Source organism: Neoarius graeffei, chromosome 10 (assembly GCF_027579695.1).
Source record: "Neoarius graeffei isolate fNeoGra1 chromosome 10, fNeoGra1.pri, whole genome shotgun sequence".
Lineage (NCBI taxonomy): Eukaryota > Metazoa > Chordata > Actinopteri > Siluriformes > Ariidae > Neoarius > Neoarius graeffei.
This window is the reverse complement of record NC_083578.1, coordinates 6,921,029-6,942,701: the sequence shown is the minus strand read 5'-3', so window position 1 is coordinate 6,942,701 and position 21,673 is coordinate 6,921,029. Positions and strand designations below refer to the sequence as shown.

At 43.5% G+C, this 21,673-nt stretch overlaps 1 protein-coding gene across 1 annotated transcript in view; it reads left to right on the top strand.

Annotated features, from left to right (window-relative positions):
• The first annotated feature begins 337 nt into the window (after positions 1-337).
• The window catches only part of si:dkeyp-14d3.1 (transmembrane protein 132C), a 464,566-nt gene continuing 443,230 nt past the window's right edge, over positions 338-21,673 (top strand). Inside the window, exon 1 of the mRNA XM_060931177.1 lies at positions 338-411. Coding sequence (XP_060787160.1) covers positions 348-411 — 64 coding nt within the window. The 5' untranslated portion in view covers positions 338-347. The remainder of the gene's footprint in view (positions 412-21,673) is intronic.

Sequence of the window (21,673 nt, the reverse complement as noted above, 5' to 3'; positions counted from 1 at the left end):
GCGCTCGCCGACGCTCCGAAGCGGACAGACTCTTTACTTCACAGCTATTATTATTATTATTATTATTATTATTATTATTAACAACACAGTTTTACAGTATTTATCCCGGGTTTAGTGTTTAATTCTGAGTAGACTGTAGTGCATAGTGTTCTGGATTATTATTATTATTATTATTATTATTATTATTATTTTCTCCTGGTGAAGGATGGGAAGTTCAGCAGAGATTAATTAGAGTTCACTCCTGAGGATGATGTGACTCCAAGCTCCAGCTCTAAGTCAACTTTTTTTTTTTTTTTTTGCCCCTTTTGCCTCTTTTTCTCATTCGGTGATACTTGTTTTGCCCCTGGATGGAAGTTTTGCCCACCATGCTGCGCTCCTGGCTCCTGCTCTCCGGGTTCATGCTTCTCGGAGGTGAGATGTTGCTCCTCAATTTGATCTCATCTCCTCATCTCCTGATGTTCATTGTGTGTGTGTGTGTGTGTGTGTGTGTGTGTGTGTGTTGAAGGTTAATGTGTACCTATACAACTAGCCAAAAGTGTTTAATTACAGCCTGTATACATCCAGTAATGGGTTTAGTAATAACACTAATAACACTATAATTAGAGCAGTGTGTGCATAGTGTATGTGTGTGTTCTGACCTGGTTGTATTTGTTGTGTGTGTGTGTTTAATTGTGAACGTGAATGAATCTGAAGGAAAAGCCTCGGTGTTGTGCTCATGTGGAGTCGCAGTCAGACATTTGTCTGTATCAGGTAACAGTCATTATAGAACATTTAATCCAGAATTTTACAGTAATTACGGTAACAGGAGACAACAGATAAATACAGACATGCTGTTCTGATCTCTCTCTCTCTCTCTCTCTCTCTCTCTCTATGTCACACACTCGCTCTCTCTGTTTTTGTTTGTTTCTTGTGCTGTCTTTCTTTCTCACTGTTGTGGTTTCTCTTCATTTGGGCACTTTATAGGATATAGGGTGTAGAGGTTAGAATGTATGGTGTAGGGAGAAGAGTTTAGGGAGTAGAATATAGATGGTATAGTCAGGGAGCAGGGTGTACTGTATGTGGCAGGGTGTAGGGAGTAGAGAGTGGAGTATAGGGAATAAGGAGGAAGGGTGTAGAGAGTAAGGAGTACAGGGTGTACAGAGTAGAGAATGTATGGAGTCGGGGAGTAGGATGTATGGAGAAGGGAGTCGTGTGTAGAGAGTCAGGTTTAGGATGTATGGAGTAAGATGTAAAGGTAGGGTGTAAGGTGTAAAGAGTAAGGGATAGAGAGTAGGGTATAAACAGTATGGTGTATGGAGTGGGGTAGAGAGTAGGGTATAAAGTGTAGAGAGTTGGGAGTAGGTATGGGTGTTGGAGTAGAGGGAATGCGGGAGTAGAGAGTAATGAACAGTATGGAGTAGGGTGTCAACAGCAGGGTATAAACAGTATGGAGTAGGGGTAGAGAGTAGGGTATAAACAGTGTGGAGTAGGGGGTAGAGAGTAGGGTATGAACAGTATGGAGTAGGGTGTAGACAGTAAGGTATAAACAGTATGGAGTAGGGGGTAGAGAGTAGGGTATAAAGTGTAGAGAGTTGGGAGTAGGTATGGGTGTTGGAGTAGACGGAATGAGGGAGTAAAGAGTAGGGTATAAACCGTAGGGTGTATGGAGTAGAGAGTAGGGGTAAAGTGTACAGTGTAGAGAGATGGGAGTAGGTACGGTAGGTTGTAGGGAGTAGCAGTGTAGGGAGGTGGGGTGTAGGGAGTAGATTATAGGACATGTTGAGTAGAGAGTTTTGTGTAGGGAGGTGGGGTGTAGTGAGTAGGGTATAGTGGGTAAAGTGCAAGGAGTAGAGGGAGTAGGGTGTATGGGGTAAAGTATAAAAAGCATGGTGTAGGGACTAAGGTGTATGGAAGGGAGAAGGTTGAGGGTGGTAGGGTGTAGGGAGTAGGGTGGATGGAAGGGAGAAGGTTGTGGGTGCTAGGGTGTAGGGAGTAGGGTGGATGGAAGGGATAAGGATGTGGATGTTAGGGTGGATGGAAGGGAGAAGGTTGAGGGTGTTAGGGTGCAGGGAGTAGGGTGGATGGAAGGGAGAAGGTTGTGGGTGGTAGGGTGTAGGGAGTAGGGTGGATGGAAGGGAGAAGGTTGTGGGTGCTAGGGTGTAGGGAGTAGGGTGGATGGAATGAAGAAGGTTGTGGGTGGTAGGGTGTAGGGAGTAGGGTGGATGGAAGGGAGAAGGTTGTGGGTGGTAGGGTGTAGGGAGTAGGGTGGATGGAAGGGATACGGATGTGGATGTTAGGGTGGATGGAAGGGAGAAGGTTGTGGGTGCTAGGGTGTAGGGAGTAGGGTGGATGGAAGGGATAAGGATGTGGGTGGTAGAGTGTAGGGAGTAGGGTGGATGGAAGGGAGAAGGTTGTGGGTGCTAGGGTGTAGGGAGTAGGGTGGATGGAAGGGAGAAGGTTGTGGGTGGTAGGGTGTAGGGAGTAGGGTGGATGGAAGGGAGAAGGTTGTGGCTGGTAGAGTGTAGGGAGTAGGGTGGATGGAAGGGAGAAGGTTGTGGGTGCTAGGGTGTAGGGAGTAGGGTGGATGGAAGGGAGAAGGTTGTGGGTGCTAGGGTGTAGGGAGTAGGGTGGATGGAAGGGAGAAGGTTGTGGGTGGTAGGGTGTAGGGAGTAGGGTGGATGGAAGGGAGAAGGTTGTGGCTGGTAGAGTGTAGGGAGTAGGGTGGATGGAAGGGAGAGGTTGTGGGTGCTAGGGTGTAGGGAGTAGGGTGGATGGAAGGGAGAAGGTTGTGGGTGGTAGGGTGTAGGGAGTAGGGTGGATGGAAGGGAGAAGGTTGTGGGTGGTAGAGTGTAGGGAGTAGGGTTGATGGAAGGGATACGGATGTGGATGTTAGGGTGGATGGAAGGGAGAAGGTTGTGGGTGCTAGGGTGTAGGAAGTAGGGTGGATGGAAGGGATAAGGATGTGGGTGGTAGACTGTAGGGAGTAGCGTGGATGGAAGGGAGAAGGTTGTGGGTGCTAGGGTGTAGGGAGTAGGGTGGATGGAAGGGATAAGGATGTGGGTGGTAGACTGTAGGGAGTAGCGTGGATGGAAGGGAGAAGCTTGTGGGTGCTAGGGTGTAGGGAGTAGGGTGGATGGAAGGGAGAAGGTTGTGGGTGGTAGGGTGTAGGGAGTAGGGTGGATGGAAGGGAGAAGGTTGTGGGTGGTAGGGTGTAGGGAGTAGGGTGGATGTAAGGGAGAAGGTTGTGGGTGCTAGGGTGTAGGGAGTAGGGTGGATGGAAGGGAGAAGGTTGTGGGTGCTAGAGTGTAGGGAGTAGGGTGGATGGAAGGGATAAGGATGTGGATGTTAGGGTGGATGGAAGGGAGAAGGTTGTGGGTGTTAGGGTGCAGGGAGTAGGGTGTAGGGTTTTCTCCTCTCTTTAATCATGGTTGCATTCCAATAGAAAGGGTCCCTAAGCTGTATCCCCTGCTCCCTACACAACGGGCAGGGAACTGGAGCAGTGTGTAGATCTTCACAGTGAACTCGATCACTGTGATTTGGAACGTCCTACATCGGGGTCGACTCGCACCTTCATCACACTTACAGTGTCCTACAGGAGAGCGGTCGGGTGTATTTAACACACTAACACACACAACCTAATTCTACTGTAGACACTTTGATGGAACATTCCGGATTATTTTGACTCCTGCAGCACCTGACAGACAAACGTTTGTTATTGAGTCGTATCAGCCGAAGCTACTGAACTCGGCAGCTGCAAGCTTCCTGGAGAATGTTAGGTCACATGACACAGAGCGTCTCTTTATTTCTGCTAGAGTTCTCATTATTTCTTGACATCTCTCTCTCTCTCTCTCTGAACATCTCTCGCTCTGTCTCTTTCTCTCTTTTCTACTCCATATCCCATTTCTCAGATTCTCTCTCTATCTCTCATGCAATCTTTTTTTCTTTTACCTTTTGCTTGTGTTTCATTTTCATCTCTCTTCATCTCCTGCCTCTTTTTCTCTTTCTCTGCTTCTCTATTTTGTGCTATCTCTGATCTCTCTCTCTCTCTCTGAAAGAAAGTGTGTATTTATGACAGTTGCACTTCATGTTCCTCGAGACCTTGTGTTGAACAGGAAGTGAGGTTTAGGGGATAAACAGGAAAGATGTTCCAGGGTGATATGGACAGGTACTGAATTAATGAACATGTTGCTGTCTGTGAGAGAGACTGAGCCTGTGTGTGTGTGTGTGTGTGTGTGTGTGTGTGAGAGAGAGAGAGAGAGAGAGAGAGAGAGAGAGAGAGAGTGACATCCTTCCCTGTGTGTAGAACAGCAGATATCTGCTGTGAATCCTAATACTCAGCTGCATATTCACACACACACACACACACACACACACACACACACACACACACACACACACACACACACACACACTCTTTGGTCTGTGTTCCAAATCTCTATGCTCTCTAGCAAATGCTGAGCAATGCTATCTGGGAAATAAACGCTTATCTCAAACACTTGGGAATTAAAAATGAGAAAAAAGGGTGATGCAGTATTTTGCTGTATTTAGATTTTGTAAGTTTATAGAGTTTATTGGAATCAGAATCTCTTTATTCAGCAACAACACACACACAACACAGGAAGCTGACTCGGCAAATCACTTCGCGATATCACGTACGGTATACATTACGGTCCTTGCAGCATAGTCATCTGTTCATAATCCGACTCGCTGCAGAGATACGCATCGTCCGTGTCATAATAAACATTTCAGCCTGATTAACTTTCATGATCAGTGCTTTCGCATCACTAATATGATCCTGTGTGAAAACAAACGCTGGACATTTGAAGGACGTTACTGGAGAGACTGTCAGTGACCTGCGTACACAGACGAGACTCGCAGCGTGACCGGAATATTCATCGTACTGCAATGCTAAAATGTTTGTTTGTGCGTATATAAGTTAGCTTTTAAACATTTCTCCAGTAAAAATCTCCTTTCAAATGATCCAGAAATAATTTTAGCTTCGCTGAATCATCCTCAGTACGGTATAAACGTCGAGATGAAAAACTCCGTGTCCTCAGCCCTACGAAAGAAAGGTCCAATCTGGAATTATTCAGCGACTGAAAAAGCGTTAAACAAACCCAAACTGTTCTATAAATCAGAAAGCTCGTGGAAAGCAGTGGTCCAGCCAGAGTAGCCTCGATGACAGCTCTGTGCGCTCTGGCGTCTCTCAGCCGTTTCACGCCGAGCCTCAGGGGCTGCTTTTCTGGAAGACGTTCCCACATGCTGAGCACTTTCTGGCCATTTTCCTTTACTTCTGGGCTCCCAGTCAAACAAAATGCTCTGTTTAGGCTTCTGAAAAAAAAAAAAAAGATTTGGAATGTCCTGCTTCTTTCAAGTATAAGCCTTGACATGAAAACGTCTATAAGATTGTGAAAATATATAAATATATACATTTAGCACGATGCATCAAATCACTCCGATACAAATCAAGACCTTCAGTTAATGTTCACAATGTTCAAACATCAGGATGGGAAAAATTTGTGATCTCACAGTGAAGCGTGACTTTCTTTCACTGTGGCAGTATGGGTGCTGGTTTGAGCCAGATGAGTCTGAGGTTTGAGTATTTCAGAAACCGCTGATCTCCTCCTGGGGTTTTCACACACAACAGTCTCTAGAGTTTACACAGAATGGTGCGGAAAACAAAAAACATCGAGTGAGTGAGCGAGTGACAGTTCTGTGGGTGGAAACAAAACAAACGCCTTGCTGATAAGAGAGATCAGAGGAAAATGGACAGATTCGAGGCGGTTCGAGCTTTTTGGCCAGGAAGGATATAGTAACTCATATAATCACTCTTTATAACCGTGGTGAGCAGAAAAGCATCTCAGCAACAGAAAAGCAACAGCAGAAAGAAGAACACATCGGGTTCCACTCCACTCCTGCAGCCAAGAACAGGGATCTTAGAATCAACAACAAGTTGTATTTTATTATTTAGTGTGCTGTACATCATCAAATAAAATGAAGCCTTACATTTCCCAAAGGAGAAATAAATACATTAAAAGACAAAAGCAGAAGACCTGAGACTGCAGATCTTAAAACCGATAAATGCCTGGGGAAAAGAAGTATGTTTTGTGGTACATCCAAGACACACTGGAGTGAAGAGGAAGTCAGTATTGTGAGTCGGTATTACTGTGGTATGTGGTGTCCTCTGTAACAGGCCATTTTGTGAGATTTATTCTGGATAGAAGTCCATGTGAGAACATTGGTTGCTAAAACCATCCATCAGTGCACAAGCAGAGCCAGAAATAATAATCCATGTGGAATGAGTTTGTGCAGAGAGCTCGGAGAACTCGGGCTGGAGTTCAGGGCAGATTCAGGGTTGGATTCCCTGGTTGGTTTGAATAATAAGTGAGGTTGCTGCTGCCAGAATCTGGATAGTGTAAGGTAACTAGGATGAAGGTGGAGCTTCAGGTGTGGACATTCTCCCCAAAATGACAACACATTCAACTTATCAGTGCGAGGGCCAGAGTTATGATCATATGCCCCAATATCATAGTAAAATCACGTTAAGAAACTTGTGTAAGATTCTAAATATGGAGAATAAATGTGAGCCAGCGATTCCTGCTGTTTTTTTCGAGTCAGGTTTTGGGTTAAAGTCAAAGTCCCCCTCCTGCCAGGACCTGGCCTTCCCAGGCAGTCTCCTGTCTCAGTACTAACCAGGCCCTTAAAGCACATCAAGTGGCACTGATCTTCACTTCTATAGCCCTCGGCCTCTCACCTATACAACTAGGGTTACAGTGGGGGGCGGGTCCTTTGGTAACCGCAAGAGTTTGATTCCCCACTCGTATCTGTATTGCAGCATGCCTTGCCAGATGGTAGTAGGTACCATTTTTATGATGGCCTTTGGTATGACCTGACCATGAGTAGAACTCGCGATCTCCCGATCAAGAGGTGGACACGCGAACCACTAGCCATCTCAGAGTCCAGGTGTTGGGTAAACTGACATTTTTTCTACCAGCATTGTGTGTTCATATAGTTCAAGCTTTGATCTCATCTCATCTCATTATCTCTAGCCGCTTTATCCTGTTCTACAGGGTCGCAGGCAAGCTGGAGCCTATCCCAGCTGACTACGGGCGAAAGGCGGGGTACACCCTGGACAAGTCACCAGGTCATCACAGGGCTGACACATAGACACAGACAACCATTCACACTCACATTCACACCTACGGTCAATTTAGAGTCATCAGTTAACCTAACCTGCATGTCTTTGGACTGTGGGGGAAACCGGAGCACCTGGAGGAAACCCACGCAGACACGGGGAGAACATGCAAACTCCGCACAGAAAGGCCCTCGCCGGCCACGGGGCTCGAACCCGGACCTTCTTGCTGTGAGGCGACAGTGCTAACCACTACACCACCGTGCCGCCCCCCTGCAAAACATAATTACAGAAAAAATGATCCTGAAGGTCAGTATATGTGACAAGCTGAGACACTAATGTTATGGTCAGAGGGTATAATAAATAAATACTCTCTAATTCAATATGAATGTCATGCTACCTGCAAAGAATTTCACACAATCTATAAAAGATGAAAACGTGTCCCAAGTCTTCCCGCTCTCCCCTACATTACTTCCTGTTTCAGGTTTCATGATGATAGGATAAGAATTGTTATGGCCATCAGAGGAGACGTGTTACTGAGATCTAAAATCCAAAGTTCGTACAACTGGAGTGCTGTAATTTATTCACCTTTTTGAGAATGTGATGAAAACCGTACGTCTCTTGATGGAAGAATGAGCCACTCTGTTCTTCTCCGCCTGAGTGTTCATACCAAAGCAAAAACAATAACTAAAAACAGCAAATGCATGAGTCTGTGATGATGTCCAAAGAGCTTTGCACTCAATCCACAGTTCAGAAGGAATTCGATATGAAGCAAACATGCAGTTATGAACCCCAGCCCCTGAACAAGTCCAAAATCAGCCCTGAGTGAGCACCCGCGTATTTGGGTCAAGTGTGAAAATGGCGTTAGAGACCAGCTGAGAGAGAACATCTCTCTCTCTCTCTCTCTCTCTCTCTCCCTCCTTCATTCTATAGTGATTTCTTTCAGTTCAGCTCTCTTTGACTCTTTTCCAAGAAGTGACACAGAAAATGAATCTTTGCTTACCAGGCTCTGCAGAACAGGCCACATTACACCGCTCGCTCACTGCTGTCACTTCCACATCCCTCTAGTGTGTAGTTTAGAGGCTCATGGTTTAGAGGCTTAAGCAGGATGCTTAAGAAAAACAGACAACTCATACTTGTCTTTGGGAAAAATATTGTCTGTGTAAAACTTGCTGTATGTATAAAAGAAAGATATATAAAACAGTGTGATGGGAACAGATTGGAATATCTAGCATACTTTGGTACGCCATAAAAATAAAACATCACCAGATCTTCAAGTCATAAATCCTAGGTGAAATACATCTCATGGATGCACTGGGATGCATCATCAGTGATGTAACCTGGAGTCATCGGGTGTTTTGGGTCTTTCAACATCATTCACCCTCTCCCAGGCGACCTAGCCAGGGTTGATCAGACCCCAGCTTGCATCCCAGCAGCATTTGTCTACAGATCCACCTTCTTAATCCAAAGCCACCTTGTGGCTTTCTCTGCGGCTTCTGTTACATTCTTCATGGCTTTCTTTGCTTGCCCTGTGATGCCCAGCATTGTAAATGCCCTGCAGAGTGACCACCCTGCAAAGCCTCGGCAACCCACTTCCACTGGCTCACATCGGACCCGCCAGCCTTGCCTTTGGCATGTGTCCACAAGCTTCTGGTACTTGGCACACTTTCTCTCATTGGCCTTGTCCACATGCTCTTCCCAGAGTAGTTAATTCCAGCATGATCAGTTGCTTGGTGGATCTTGAGGCAGTGATCATGTCTGGCCACAGATGCAATGGTACTATCTGGGCTGGGAACTTAAGTTGCTTGCCAAGGTCCACTTCCAAATGCCAGTCGTTGGCGGTGGTAAGGAAGCCAGCCTTTGGTCCTGAATGTAGCAGGATGCTACAGGATGCTTCTCACCAGCTCTCACATGTTTCTTCTTTATGGTGTACTTTGGTACGCCATAAAAATAAAACATTACCAGATCTTCAAGTCATAAAACCTAGTAATATTGAATAACATAAACAGATACCTTTTTTTTTGCCAGATATTATTCACAACTTGACTTGAGGGTGCTTGGTGACTGTTATATGAACAGATGCTTATGGACTTGGTGATCATGAGTTGAGGTGAGGAGGTCAGCTAGTGGGTGTACTTCTGCAACCTGGGACATCCAAGTGAGATGAAGGACATTTGGAGGTGGACGGGAAGCTGCAGTGAGCACTTGTTTTGCCAGAACGTCATCTCCAAAATGTGTGATGTGGCCCAAAAGGTGCAGTTTGCCCCGCTTTATGGTGATGGGTAGGGGGTTGGGGGTTAGGGGTAGGGTCACCTGCTCTTGAATAAACCTTGCCATTTGTGATGTGATGGTACCAGCATATACCGAGGATGTAATGTAGGCAGGTTTGGTGGTAGGCATCAAGGCGGCGACTGGTTGCACCAGAGAGGGTCCATGTTTCACAACTGTAAAGAAGAACAGAAATTACGCAGGCATTGAAAATGAGGATTTTGGTAGTACTGTGGATCTTGTCACTGCACCACACTCAGACAAGTCAGCCAAAGGTTCTACAGGCCAATCAGACATGATGGTCAGTCTCAGGGTTTGACAAACTGTCACTGATGGTAGAGCTGAGGTAGACAAATTCATCGACTACGTCAACCTCCTTGGTGTTAAACTTGATCACTTTTGATGATGGTGGCAGGAAATCAGACATGGACTGAAGTTTTGTCTTTGCCCAGCTGATGGTGAGGCCCAAGGGCAAAGCTTCCTTGCTGAAAGCCTTTAAGGACTCAATTAAGGGGTCCAGAAGTGTGGCGAAGAGCATGATGTCATCTACATATCAGAGATCAGAGAAGTAGAAGTGGTACTCGATGCCGAAATCAGGGCAGCGCTGTGTCATGCTGTTCAGCCAGAAGGCGACATTGAAGAGGTTCAGTGTGGCGATGTAGCCCTGTTAGACTCCAGAGGTGGTAAGGAAGGGGGTAAGGAAGGGGGTCTGACATTCCACCCTCTGTTTATAGGTCCTGGAGGATGCTGATGTATTTGGAGAAGGAGCCATAAAATGTTCCACTCTTGATGTCCACATAGGCCGTGTACTCTGTTGTTGCGCCAAGGCTCTTTGAGCAAGTATGCGATCTGTGTTTCAGTGCCTCGGTGTGAAATTGGGGGCAGTGCTTGGCTAGCAGTAGAGGCTGGATTTGTCTGAGGACGTAGGCTGTAACAATCTTGGAGGGCACGGAGAGCAGAGAGCAGTTATTCATGACGAACCAGAAAATTTCATCACTTCACAAACTTTAGCATCACTTTCCTGACTCACAGTATCTCTCTCTCTCTCTCTCTCTCTCTCTCATTTCATTCCAACTTTTATTTCAAAGTGTATTCTGTATTCCGAATGTCAGGGTTCTATCTGTTTAACTAGCAGGGATTTGTGAAATGTTTCAGATGATCATGTTCTCCCTGTCAGCGAATGTTGATTTCCGCCTGGAATGTAGCCTGAATGAGCCTCGTCTCCATTCTGTGAGACACAGAAGGTATAAAAGAAAGAGAGAGAGAGAGAGAGAGAGAATGGGAAATATGGGACTATAATGAAGCAAGTGTTATTAGAGAAGCGTTCTGTAATAAAGAAATAATCTGAAATAGTCTATTATGTCATCACAAGACCGTGATGAAGATATGAAGAGACACATAACAGAACCATCGTCACACGGTGCTTCTAAAACCGATCCAGTTTTCCTGTTTAAATCGTGACACTGGTAACGTGAATTTCCTGAAGATACCAAAAGCGGTCACATTGCTTCATCCGGTTATCAGACCATTCCAGCTTGGACTGCGATGATTTCGCAAACATAACAACACCAAACAGTGGAACAGTGAGCCAAAGCTGTGACTGAAGTACATTCAATATAATTCTTCAAAGAACGTGTATTGTGTCAGCGTATCAACTCCATGAAGTTCCAGCAGCGTACCTGGGAGTCCATTAAACACCAAACCCACATCCTCTACTTTCAACAACCACAAACGTTATTCTTTTTCCCTCCCTACAGGATTCAGACGTGACTGCCTATCTCTCAACGTGCCTCCTTTCAGGGACGGCATTGGCAAAAACACACTGTTTGCCCTCACTGACAGTAAAGACCTCCTTTACATTCATGCACCAACAAACCGCTGTCGAAGTAGAACAGGCTTCAAGCTTGTGCCCTGAGATTAGCCATCATCAAACACATGAATTCATTTGATTCCTTTTCTTTACTCCAAAGCTGATCTACATATTTTTAATAAAAGTTTCCCAGATTACACCCTGAACTTATTTTACATCCAATCACGTTTTCCCAAAGTACATAGCTTTTTTCTTTTCTTTTTTTGCTGATAAGGTGCAGAAAGAGAGAGAGAGAGAGAGAGAGAGAGAGAGAGAGAGTCTTGACTAGACCATTAGCAAGATATGATGGAGAAAAAACTGACAAGAAGAACATTCAGAAAAGTGAATGTAAATTTAAAACGGTGAAACCTGCGTGAATTCATCATGTCTAATTTGTGATGTGGGATAGTGTTCAACGTTAAATGACATTAAATGCACAGAAAAACACGCTAAAGCTTAAAAAACCCCCACAAGGATCGAATGTGAACATTTCACTCTTGTTAGCTATTAATGTTAGCTAGCTATTTATCAGGCTAGTTGTGAATTTTACTGTATATACACGTCAAATTCTTTCTTTTTTAATGATTTGTGGTGGGAAAAAAAGAGACGAGTATTTAATATCCCTGTAGAAAAGTCGCCATTTGAGTAGAACATAAACACTTAGTTTTTCATGGACGCTTCGCCTTTGGTTTAGTTAGCAGGAAAATCTGAGATTTGATTTTTGAGATTTGAATTTAGGAATATATATATATATATATATATATATTTTGGGCGGCATGGTGGTGTAGTGGTTAGCGCTGTCGCCTCACAGCAAGAAGGTCCTGGGTTCGAGCCCCGTGGCCGGTGAGGGCCTTTCTGTGCGGAGTTTGCATGTTCTCCCCGTGTCCGCGTGGGTTTCCTCCGGGTGCTCCGGTTTCCCCCACAGTCCAAAGACATGCAGGTTAGGTTAACTGGTGACTCTAAATTGAGCGTAGGTGTGAATGTGAGTGTGAATGGTTGTCTGTGTCTATGTGTCAGCCCTGTGATGACCTGGCGACTTGTCCAGGGTGTACCCCGCCTTTCGCCCGTAGTCAGCTGGGATAGGCTGCAGCTTGCCTGCGACCCTGTAGAACAGGATAAAGCGGCTAGAGATAATGATATATATATATTTTTTAATCTCAAATCTGTAACCAGTAATTTTTCAAATGATCTGTTTTTAAAGGCAAATCTTAACTTGTACTGTAAGTTGAAAACAATGCAAATGAATCGAATACACCACTTAAAATAATTAACATAAGAATTTTGTTATGTGACATATATTTATATATACAGTCCTGTGCAAAAGTCTCAGGCAATACATCAGTTTAACAAAGTCAATATTTGGTGTGAGATGACCGTTTGCTTTAAAAGAAAAAAAAAAATCTGTCTCAGGTCCAGTGAGTGCAGTTTTATGTGGAAATGAGCTGTAGGTTTTCCTGAGCATCTTCCAGAACCAGCCACGGTTCTTCTGGACACTTTGACTGTCACACTCACTTCTTCATTTTACACCAAAACCCAGCAGCCTTCATTATGTTTTCTTTTTTAATCTGAAAAGTGCTCTCTTATGGAATATGCTGCTCAGATATAAACTTTTTTTTTCTGTAACATTTAATTTTGTCCTGGAAAAAAAAAAAAACGAATGTTTGGAACTCTAAAATATTTTTGTAATGTTTTGTCTCGATAATGAATGTAGAAGTCATAAAATAGAAATCTATAACAAAATTTGGATGAAAAAAACAGGGGGGCTAAGACTTTTGCACAGTACTGTAGATATACTGGAACTGGCAGCAGCTGAGGAAAATGACCTTCCCATCTATGTCCATCATTAAAGTCATCATTTAACATCAGCGTGAATGATGTGACCCCCCACAGTGTCTGGCAGTACTGTGAATGTGTGTGTGTGTGTGTGTGTGTGTGTGTGTGTGTGTGAGTGTCTTGATCCAGTTTCTATAATGGAAGGATGTCATTTTGTCTCATTTTCTCTCAGTCCAACCAGCGTACAAAATGATGGTGATTTTACAGTGTGTGTGTGTGTGTGTGTGTGTGTGTGTGTGAGAGAGAGAGAGAGAGAGAGAGAGAGAGAACTATATAAAGTTAATAGTACATGTGACTATTCATCACTGACTGAACAAACCACCAACGTATTGCTTTCAGGAGCAAAATCGAATGCAGCGTCCAAACAAATCAGCAGCGACCAGCCAGAAGAAAACCACTTTAAATCTTTTATTTTCTTCTTGTATTTATTTATTTATTTATTGCATTTGAGTAACATTAACATTAACCCCCTGATCTTTTGGCTCACTGCAGGATAGGAGAGACGCACTTGGCAAACGAAGCTCCTGAAAGTCATTGTACGAATGTGGACCGAAGTACCACGACACATTTTTCACTGTGGCACTAATGCTCCAGCACCGGCATCCGAGGCCATGATCATATTTCACAGTTCTCTTCAAAAAAAAAATCTACATTTTTTTTCTACCTGTCATTAATACAGTGGTGCTTGAAAGTTTGTGAACCCTTTAGAATTGTCTATATTTCTGCATAAATACGACCTAAAACATCATCAGATTTTCACACAAGTCGTAAAAGTAGATAAAGAGAACCCAGTTAAACGAATGAGACAAAAATATTATACTCGGTCATTTATTTATTGAGGAAAATGATCCAATATTACATATCTGTGAGTGGCAAAAGTATGTGAACCTTTGCTTTCAGTATCTGGTGTGACCCCCTTGTGCAGCAATAACTGCAACTAAACGTTTGCGGTAACTGTTGATCAGTCCTGCACACCGGCTTGGAGGAATTTTAGCCCGTTCCTCCGTACAGAACAGCTTCAGCTCTGGGATGTTGGTGGGTTTCCTCACATGAACTGCTCGCTTCAGGTCCTTCCACAACATTTCCATTGGATTAAGGTCAGGACTTTGACTTGGCCATTCCAAAACATTAACTTTATTCTTCTTTAACCATTCTTTGGTAGAACGATTTGTGTGCTTAGGGTCGTTGTCTTGCTGCATGACCCACCTTCTCTTGAGATTCAGTTCATGGACAGATGTCCTGACATTTTCCTTTAGAATTCGCTGGTATAATTCAGAATTCATTGTTCCATCAATGATGGCAAGCCGTCCTGGCCCAGATGCAGCAAAACAGGCCCAAACCATGATACTACCATCACCATGTTTCACAGATGGGATAAGGTTCTTATGCTGGAATGCAGTGTTTTCCTTTCTCCAAACATAACGCTTCTCATTTAAACCAAAAAGTTCTATTTTGGGCTCATCTGTCCACAAAACATTTTTCCAATAGCCTTCTGGCTTGTCCACGTGATCTTTAGCAAACTGCAGATGAGCAGCAATGTTCTTTTTGGAGAGCAGTGGCTTTCTCCTTGCAACCCTACCATGCACACCATTGTTGTTCAGTGTTCTCCTGATGGTGGAATCATGAACATTAACATTAGCCAATGTGAGAGAGGCCTTCAGTTGCTTAGAAGTTACCCTGGGGTCCTTTATGACCTCACCGACTATTACACACCTTGCTCTTGGAGTGATCTTTGTTGATCGACCACTCCTGGGGAGGGTAACAATGGTCTTGAATTTCCTCCATTTGTACACAATCTGTCTGACTGTGGATTGGTGGAGTCCAAACCCTTTAGAGATGGTTTTGTAACCTTTTCCAGCCTGATGAGCATCAACAATGCTTTTTCTGAGGTCCTCAGAAATCTCCTTTGTTCATGTCATGATACACTTCCACAAAAATATGTTGTGAAGATCAGACTTTGATAGATCCCTGTTCTTTAAATAAAACAGGGTGTCCACTCACACCTGATTGTCATCCCACTGATTGAAAACACCTGACTCTAATTTCACCTTCAAATTAACTGCTAATCCTAGAGGTTCACATACTTTTGCCACTCACAGATATGTAATATTGGATCATTTTCCTCAATAAGTAAATGACCAAGTATAATATTTTTGTCTCATTTGTTTAACTGGGTTCTCTTTATCTACTTTTAGGACTTGTGTGAAAATCTGATGATGTTTTAGGTCATATTTATGCAGAAATATAGAAAATTCTAAAGGGTTCACAAACTTTCAAGCACCACTGTACAACAGGAAAAAAGAAAGAAGAAAATATCTTGTGGTTATACACTACAAAAACTTTTGAATGACCCCACGCACAGGGGTGTGTCTTAGTCTACGGTAGCATGGTTCATGGTTTATGGTTTGTCTGTGCATCTTTAGGCTTTGCTTTGGTTTTCCCTTCATGCTGCACACCTTTTCTAGCCATCTCTTGCTGGAGAACAAATGGGTGGAGCGTATTCATTTGGAAGAGGGCGGGGTTTGTGTGAGTGCTCTTAGAGATAGCAATATCGCTTTATGATACAAGCCAAGCCATGTTTAGAACCGATTTTTTATTTCGATTGCGTTACGTTTAGCTGTTAAGCAGAAATGTCGGCTGGAGAACGATGATGCGATACAGGACACGGCGCACACCTGACTTCCTGTTTCAGAACGAAATACTGTACATCACCCCTCTCTAGACATTTCACGAGGACTGTAATGTACATAACGTACACTGTTACGCTAGAGGAAAATGTGATGATATGCGACGATAGCTAGCTTGTTAAGCTAGTAATGTTATATTTTGTTGACTGTAAATGTCCTTTGTGATAATATCTACAGTATTGTTGAATGTACTCATTGAACTCAACCCAAACTAAAACAACTACAGTCATAGTTTTTACACGTATTCAGATATAAAGACAAGCCTCCGTTTACATTCGGTTCGGTCTAAAGGGCTAGCGATGAAAGGAAAACGGACAGACTGCCTCCACTCATTGCCTCATTACACCAACCACTCATCCAGCCCTCGTTTAAATACTGCAGCTTCATGGAAATTAGCGGAACATCATTACATCTCACTCCTCAATCTTTAAAAGTGTTAAAACATCTCAGAGATAACGATTCCGGCTTCATCACAACAAGCCAATTTGGCGCCAGCATGTGTGAGATCCTCTGGTGGATTTGCGAGCGAGTTGAATGTGTAATGTCCACGGCTCCGAGTCCCTGCTGGAACCAATCCCATTACAGGAACGCAGCTTGAATCTCCTTTTCATTCGCCGCTCTGTCTTCCCTGCTGTGCCGCACACGAGAGAGTTTTCCGACGTTTTGGCGAAGAAGGAAGGATTAATAAAAGGCAGTAATTGTCGAAACCTTCCCTTGAGGAAAGGAACATGGTTTGAACAAACTAGATTAGGACGTTGTAGCAAAGTCCCAAAAACACTAAATGTGTTTTAGTCGATTTGTATTTATCTCCTGTGAGATTTTCAGCTCTGTGTGTGTGTGTGTGTGTGTGTGTGCACGCTAAATACCAGTGTTCAGTCATGTGTGAAACAAATTGAAAGCCCAACAACACACAACAAACAATATGTAAATATGTGTATCAGGATTTCCAGATGATTCCAGCACAGCAGAGCGTTACTTCAGGTCATATGAGGAAGCTGTGTGTGTTCAGTCCAAGGACATATGGTGTCGGTCCAAATTAAAGAACCTGGTCCTGCTTTTATCTTCCACTGCTTTCTTTCCAGATGGACAGACGTTGAGTCTCTCCTCATACTCGTAGCGGGATAGTGACTGTATTTTGAATCGTGCCCGATCACACCACCCTCCACTCATGCATGCGTTAGTTTCTGATACGATGCGTTTACTCCTTGTATGTTATTCCAGACTTAAAGGAGAACTGAAGGCGGATTTTTTGTTATCAAAATTCTATTTATCTCATTTTATTAAATATCGGAATGCATGTTTGATCGCTATTTTTGTCGCTGCTATAGCAAGTTATGAGTGTTTGAAATATGCTCTGTAATATATCAGTCCATATGTCAAAGCAACGGGCGTAAACAAGATTCGTTGAGACCTGTGCGAGACATCGTAGGACGGAAGTAAAACGTACAGCGGAAATCAAAGTGACCAACATCTGTTAACGTTGTCAAAAGACGCACGTGCCCTCTTTCGAATGCTGATGTAATCAAGCCGGAAGTTTTGTTTGTTTTGATGGCAATCAGGAAAGTTTGAAAAAAGTAGGCAGTAATCGTCATTTAAACTCGTTTTTGTGCAATATTTCATTTGGAAAACAGTTTTCAAAATGGCGGCACTGACACCTGGCTGACACTTCATGTTTCGAAGTCTCGCACAAGTCTCTTGAAGATCGCGCGGATAAGCGACGCCTGCCGTAGAGCCCTGCACTCCCGCGGGAGTCCCGCGGGACCCGCCGCAAAGCAGTGCGGCGCGGGACAAATTTTGAAAGCTCATTGCAGGCACGGGCGGGACCGGAAGTGCACATATGCGCGCGCGGGCGGGAGCGGGAGTGCACATACAGTATGCGGCACGGGCGGGAGCGGTGATAAACTGCAGTCCCGCTAACTAAAAACGTGTTTGAAATAAAATTTGTAAATTATTAATTTATGTCTATTATATATAATTTATGCTGGATATTTTATTTGGCATTAATAAAAACATTTTAAAATGCCTATATTTGCAGAGAGAGTCAGATTGCCAGCTTGAGTGAGGAATGGCATCTTAAATTTGCCATTGATCACCCTAACGGGAAATCCTTTGATCACTCTAATGACTCGCAGTTCACACCCAGCTAGCAAGAGAACCATGAGTGAAGTGATTTACTGCTTGTGTTAGTCTACAACTCTAATCAGAGAGACAGGTTACACAGTGACGATAGGCTTGGCTCAATGCTCTCCCAGAAATCCTTCCTGTAATATGCAAATTTGGATGTCCAATCAGAGGCGGCCAAATTTGCATATTACAGGAAGGATTTCTGGGCTAGCATTGAGTCAAGCCTACCGTCACTGTGTAACATGTCTCTCTGATTAGAGTTGTAGACTAACTCAAGCAGTAAATCAATTCACTTCTCTTACTAGCTCTGCTTTGCAATAAAAAAAAACACCACCACCATTGGTACAAAGCAAGCCCATTCACTTTTTTATGCTGATCAGATTATTACAATGGTTTCTCATGTGATAAAAATGTGCGATTCACAATTAAATATTTTAATCGCTTGACAGTGCTAATTATTATTATTATTAGAGACACTACATGCTGAATTCAGAAACAAGGCAAATAATAACAAACGTGAGCTGTAGATATTTATGCTCAAATCCACTCAAAGTAGGGGTGGGGCACCATCACGCTGTGTCAAGACAAGAACTTTCCTGAGAAATAACGCAAACGTCTGCATCATGCGGGATTTGCGGGCGGGAGTGGGACAAAATATGGCAGGCGCGGGCGGGACCGGGACAAAATTTGGTAGGCGCGGGCGGGAGCGGGACTGAAAATCGTAATTTTTTTGTGGGCGCGGGCGGGAGCAGGACTGAAAATCATAATTCTTTGCGGGCGGGGGCGGGAGCGGGACTGAAAAATCCGACCCGCGCCGACCTCTAGCCTGCCGTGGACCAAATGAACTAAATTCAACACGGCTAAAAACCGAATAGGCCGATAAGTATAATATTTAATTGCAATTAGTTGCCTATACGAGTCACGATATAAGGTTACTAAAACCGAAAACGTAATTGAATAACACGTTAATTAAGAAATAAAGCAAGTTAAAAAAAAAAAATATATATATATATATATATATATATATATATATATATATATATATATATATATATATATATATATATATATTTATATAATTTTTTACCACAAGAAGATAAACTTCATATCTGCGTCACAGTGTAATGTTTTTTTCTATTATATGGACACATCCACACACACAAAAAAAAAAATCCGCAAGTTAATCAAAATAATTTTAATTTTGAACCTGTTCACCCTTTTGACAACACGCGCCTAATCAGCGTTAAAACACTGCGTAATTGGAGTGAAATATCGGGAATTATTATGTATCCAGGACACTTTTCTGATGGAATAAAAACATATGTTCTATTCCCTTCTACTGTGTTTCATTCATTTGGTTTGGCAGCTTGCAATATTGTGAGCATATCACTGTTCCTACGTGTATTACGTCACTCTATCCAATGGAGAATGAGTGTTGAATATGATTTATGATATCGCATGGTTGTCAAGACAACATGACGTCACACGTCAGAACTGATGCAAATGTTCAGTAAGAAACTTTTCTGCTGTGAATGTGCGCAACTATTTCTGTGTTCGCTGGGAAAGAGAAAGACACACCAAACACCCAAAATGCTACCAAAACTTCATTCGATATTCTTCACGCACATTTACAAGCAGTGATGAAGCGTTACTATTAGACCTGGGACTTGAGCTCAGCCAAAACTTAACCAGACACCAAAGAAGCAATGGGATAAAGGATTTTGTGAGGGATTAGCGGCAGGCTGCCAGGTCGCTCCGATGTGTGTAGCTGTTGATGTTGATTTTAAAATTAACTCAGTAAATTACACAGGGAAATGAACACTTGAGTCTGAGTGAAAAATACTGTTGTGAGCGTGCAGCGTGGAAGAAGAGTCTGGAAACAGAAATCTTATACCCTGTCCACACTAGGGATTTTGTACCGATACGATACTACTTTCATACCGCAACACCTGTCCACACTAGCAACTATACCGGTACTGTAGCGGTATAACTGTATCGGTACGAAACCTACAAATGTATGGGTTTCGTACCGGTACAGTATCGGTACTGTAGCGCTTTGCTGTAGTGTGGACAGATGAAGCGGCTCTGTATCGATACAAATATAATGCGCATGCGCAATGAACCATTCCTACATCTTCTGGTTATTCATACAATACAATACACACGTGCTTTCCAGCTGCAAATAAAACGGCAAAATGGCTCAAAACGACCGTGGAGCTACATGGAGCAAAGATGAAGTTATGTGTTTGTTGGAGCTTTGGGGAGACGAGTGATGCCAGGAACAGTTGGGGGTACACGTCGAAATATCGACGTGTACAGACAACTGTCGAGTGATCTTCTTTCTCAACTGCCTCGCGCGTTTTATACGATTCGACTGAATAAATGACCACCAGAAATACAGACTGTACATTGACAACAAAAAGCACACACACGTTGTTTCATCCGCCATATTCTCGGAAGGAAGTTACTCGGTAACCACGGAAACATTTCGCGCACGCGCATTTCAACTACCGTGAAAGAAACCCGCAAACATTTCTCGCTAGTGTGGACAGATGCACTAAACTGTACCGGTATACTTTGTATCGATACAGTTATACCACTATCGTACCGGTATAAGTGTGAACACAGCTTTAGTTTCTCGGTCGTTAGCCTATACTACTTACTCTCAATAGATAGCATTGGCTTGACCGCTTTATTAGCATTCGCTAACACTACTGATGAACACTACACCGGCTGGAAGGTGACTTCACTGCTGCGCCGACTCGCGGTTAAGCTCACGTTGGCCTTTGAGAAGGCCGAGGGTGATAAATTTTTGGTCCCTCCCATTATATAAAGCAAAATCTGATTGGTTAATCAGTCATCTGTCACTTCCTACATTAACATACCAGTACACTGCCATGGCCTTCTGTCCCAGCGATGAAGTCCTAACCAATGAGCGAGCAGCTCTAAACTCTTCTCAGCCTAGAGACAACAAACAAAACAATCTCATTGGACAGATAATTCAATTTTAATGCTTTCAGGACAGTAACCCCTTCATTTCTGAAGCAAATTTGATCGAAAATGAGGCCAGATTAGAAGGGAATAATGAGAATGAAATTATGAAAGAATGAAAGCAATTAAAGAATGAAAGAAATTAAATATAACATTTGAAATGCTCATACCGGTATGTTTGGGTTTCTCTGAAGGCGTTGATGGCCCTAACGGTTCCCCTCTCATTCCAAGAGAAAAACATACCAATGGACATAAAAAAACTGGAAAAGAGATTGTATAATAATAATAATAATAAAATTGGCTGGCGGGCGGCACAGTGGTGTAGTGGTTACCGTAGCGCTGTCGCCTCACAGCAAGAAGGTCCAGGTTCAAGCCCCGTGGCCGGCAAGGGCCTTTCTGTGCGGAGTTTGCGTGTTCTCCCCGTGTCCACGTGGGTTTCCTCCGGGTGCTCCGGTTTCCCCCACAGTCCAAAGACATGCAGGTTAGGTTAACTGGTGACTCTAAATTGAGCGTAGGTGTGAATGTGAGTGTGAATGGTTGTCTGTGTCTATGTGTCAGCCCTGTGATGACCTGGCGACTTGTCCAGGGTGTACCCCGCCTTTCACCCGTAGTCAGCTGGGATAGGCTCCAGCTTGCCTGCGACCCTGTAGAACAGGATAAAGCGGCTACAGATAATGAGATGAGATGAGATTTTTTTGAGAGTTAAAATCAACTGCAAAGTTGGCATTGGAGCTGAGCCAGCCAGCCCTGAGTGTGTGATGTCACAGCAGCAACCGGTTTTAAGGCCGAGGCCTTTTACAGCTATAGACC